General features: G+C 42.1%; 1 protein-coding gene across 1 annotated transcript in view; it reads right to left on the bottom strand.

The window, feature by feature from the left end:
• The window catches only part of tes (testis derived transcript (3 LIM domains)), a 16,801-nt gene extending 13,328 nt beyond the window's left edge, over positions 1-3,473 (bottom strand). Inside the window, exon 1 of the mRNA XM_078282941.1 lies at positions 3,297-3,473. Coding sequence (XP_078139067.1) covers positions 3,297-3,323 — 27 coding nt within the window. The 5' untranslated portion in view covers positions 3,324-3,473. The remainder of the gene's footprint in view (positions 1-3,296) is intronic.
• Positions 3,474-3,721: the final 248 nt, after the last annotated feature.

Below are 3,721 nucleotides of genomic sequence, written 5' to 3' on the forward strand. Positions count from 1 at the left end.
GCTGCCTGTGACCATATATGGTCAAGTATTCGATGATGTGGAGAGAGACTGCGGGGATCCCGGCACGCTCCCCCGCTGTCAGAGAGATGCTTTTTGACCCAAAAGGCACTCACTACTGAGGAATGCAGACACTGATTCCTGTTTTTAAGAGCGTGACCCTGATGCTAATATGTTGGCCTCCATTACAATTTCCAGAGTTCTGTGGTGATTTTCTTCCCCCTGGGAGCGATTTAGGAGCACAAGAATGAACTTTAACAGAATGATTTGTGAAAATAACTAAAAATGCCTGTTACATCAGTGAATCTCAAGTTGCACATGTGTTCTTTTGCTCTCAATTTTATAGGTAGTATAAATTGATTTTTAGGGGTTCAGTTTATTCTATTTGTACAGTGATGCAATGTAAAACTCAAGTGAAAAACAAAACAATAGAATTATTGTACTTTTAAAGCATACGTTCAAAATATAGCTCATTTTAAAAGTATGCTACTGAAAATGGGAGCAGTGTGGAAGCCGTTCAACGACAACATACCTTCTTTAATGGAATCTGTCTGGGTTTATGTAAGAAATGGAGCAGCTGAACCACTGAGCTAAAAGGCAACGTGAAGTCCACGCCATCCTGTCTTTCCTTTCCTCTATTTCCTTTCCTAGCACACAAATATTCTGGGGACACAGGAATATTTTGTTGCATCTATTCTCATGGTGTTGTGACTTGGATGCTTGCACTCCTTCCATTCTTCGGTGCTTGCAGTGTTGATGATATGGGAATTTAAGCTTATTCCACTGTTACACACATTTTAAGTCACTTTGGATAAGAGCATCAGCTAAATATCTAATATGCAAATGTAAATGCTGGGATTCAAGGCCAGCCAAGCTAAGTGTTCATCACTTGTGGAAGTCTAAATATTTGTCTTGGGTACACCAAGGACGACAGGCCATTTTTGGCTGAGGTCAGTTAGTGTGGGCCCTTCCTTGGAAGCAGAGCTAAACCGACTCCATTAGGAGCTGAAGTTGATCAGTGGCTGTGTATTATGACTAAGCCGCCAGCACACTCAATCCTGGTGACAACACTCTACAACAAGGCAGGTCAGACACCAAGAGCACACTTCACATCCGATGAGTCATGTCCATGAGTCACTCTGTCGCAGCAGGGCTGGTGCTGTACTGGGAGAGGCCATTATAATCAGAGCTGGTCGCCTTCTTTCTGACTTTGACACCTTGACACCTAATGCCAACACATATATTGTAAACTTTTTTTTTTTTATTACCTCAGTTGCGTTTTTGAAAGACATTTTGAGCCTAATTGAGCATAATATTACCTGCAGGTTGCTTTCTTTGAACAAGGGCATTCACAGCTTAATAGTAGGCTAATTACAGCGACCCCATGCTGACTGAGACTCTCCCTGGTGAGTTTTAGTGACCTGCAGCCTCCAGCAGACAGAAACCCTCAAGCCGCCGGGTGTGAGGCTGCACTCTGCCGTGTTATCTTCACCAGGGATTAAAAGCAGCTGTCACAGTGGGTCTGTCTGGGTCATCCAGTTGGTCAGACCCACTTTCCAAAAGCAGCTTATAGCCCCATATGTACATTGTGTGTGTCTGAATGGAGTTCACTTCGTTAGGCCTACTGATAGCTGGTCTTAACTGTAAAGTACACATCCTGATATGGAACGATAGCGCTACAGAGTCTGTCTGCAAACCAGCCACCAGCCAAATGTAGTAAATTAGGGCTGTGGCTGGCGAGTTTCTCTACCCTAACAACCACTTTGGCAGCCATCAGTTGGAGGTCCTATTCTGTTCTAAAAATGTGATTGGCTTGTTTTAAGTGAAAGTGGCTGGTGAATATTGGAATGTACCACCCACAGTGGCTGGCGGATTAAACATTAGTCTCCTGCCATGCATATGGGCATCGTGTTCTTCAAGCTGACTTCAACAGGCCTAGTGATGCATATCTAGTCTCTGCACGCAACAAAATTAGGCTGTATGTTGTATGTGAAATATAGATGTGCTAACTTTTGGTGCACATATTGTCAGTATAGACTAGATCTTAACGTTGAGTATTATAGCAACCTACAGTACCTAATTCATATATTGTTTTACCTGTACAGACAACTGAAGCCAGAATAATGACGAATTTTAAGTTGCAGATTATTGTATGATTGATGCTGCACACAACATGCATAACCATTGTGTTTCCCTGCTGTGCTTAATCCGTTATGCATTCATCACGAAAACTTCAAGGAGGGCATTCATTATCTTTACCCATGCATCACCAACGCATAAGTAGAATAAATCCAATGCATGCAACACCCAGTGAATGAACTTCCATCGGACAGCAACACATTGAAGCCTTCATTAAGTGTGATCCCAGCCTGAGCCACAGGACAGTCCTCACCTTCACAGAACCAACAACGTTTTAAGGTTAACGTTACCTCGACAGCAGCCTTGATACGTGCCCTTCTCTCGTGTATGGAGCCAATGTTACACCATTCAAAACTCCCACAATTCATTTTAAACTTCCTTATCGGCAGATATGTGCACCTTACAATATGACTTAAGACCTTTTCAGAATCACCGGGAGCCATTCTTTAATTCGGCGTATCTATATTCACGAAGCAGCACATATTTCCAGTGTAATTGTAACTTTTACAACCGATTCTCCTGTTACTCTTGCAATCTTATTATACCAAAATACACCGCAGTGGGCGGCAGAGAGCAGTGCCAACCAATTCTAAAAGCTGAAAAATGATTGAAATAAGTGTTGTTTGGTGGATCATATTCACACCGAATTTACCAGTGGCTTGTAGTGATTCCATAAATATCTTGAGTCATATTTTAATGGAGATATACATTTGCCAAAAAGCAAGGTCACATGAAATTGCCAGAATTTTGAACGGAGTATGGTGCAGAGTTCTCTCCACAGAAGTAAGAACAGTACGTATTGGGGCCACCTTGTGATAGCTGAAAGGCAACTAACGGAAAACATCACCAGTTTAGTTTAGTTAATCATACAACTGACAAGTGCTAATTTTTGCCCACCAGCTAACTTAGCCACCTAAAGCTCGCCCAAGTCACAGTTAATGAAAACCGTTGTTTGTAACGTTATGTGGGTCATTTAACCGCCGTTTGATCAAAGTAAATGTAAAAACTTGACACTGAGACTTGTTCGCAATGAAAAGTAGACATCGAAAGGGAATTTCTGTGTTTGATAAAAGTGTTGCTGTTCTCGCCACCTGCCCCATGCTAGGCACACCTTTTCAGGGCGTTCCCCGGGCAGTCTGTGTTATCGGGGGGAATCTTACCTTCTTCACTTCTCTCTCTATCTCCATTTTTGTCTTTGTCAGCACGGCGTTTACTTGACGAGAAGAAGAGCAGAGCTTATCCTGAAGCTGCTGCCAAAAACAAAAACTGATAGAGAAGAGGACAAAACCGTCCGGTTCTCACTCCGCTTTCACTTCGGAGGTCCTGCGCCGCACTATTGTCAAGCTCCGCACTAATGTCAAGCTAAACAGAATGAAACGCGAGACTTCCGGTCAATACTTTCAAAATAAAACCCGTATTCGCCAACATTTTTTTCAACATGAATTGAAAGGGGAGAATAAGTAAACTAATACTAAAGAATAAAAAAAACAGAATTAAAATCCTTTCTAAACAGATATTGTACTACTGCAATGCCATAGAATACAAGAGGCCATAACAACATAAAATGCCACTGATTAGGATTAAA

This window comes from Centroberyx gerrardi, chromosome 4, assembly GCF_048128805.1.
Source record: "Centroberyx gerrardi isolate f3 chromosome 4, fCenGer3.hap1.cur.20231027, whole genome shotgun sequence".
NCBI classification, from domain to species: domain Eukaryota; kingdom Metazoa; phylum Chordata; class Actinopteri; order Beryciformes; family Berycidae; genus Centroberyx; species Centroberyx gerrardi.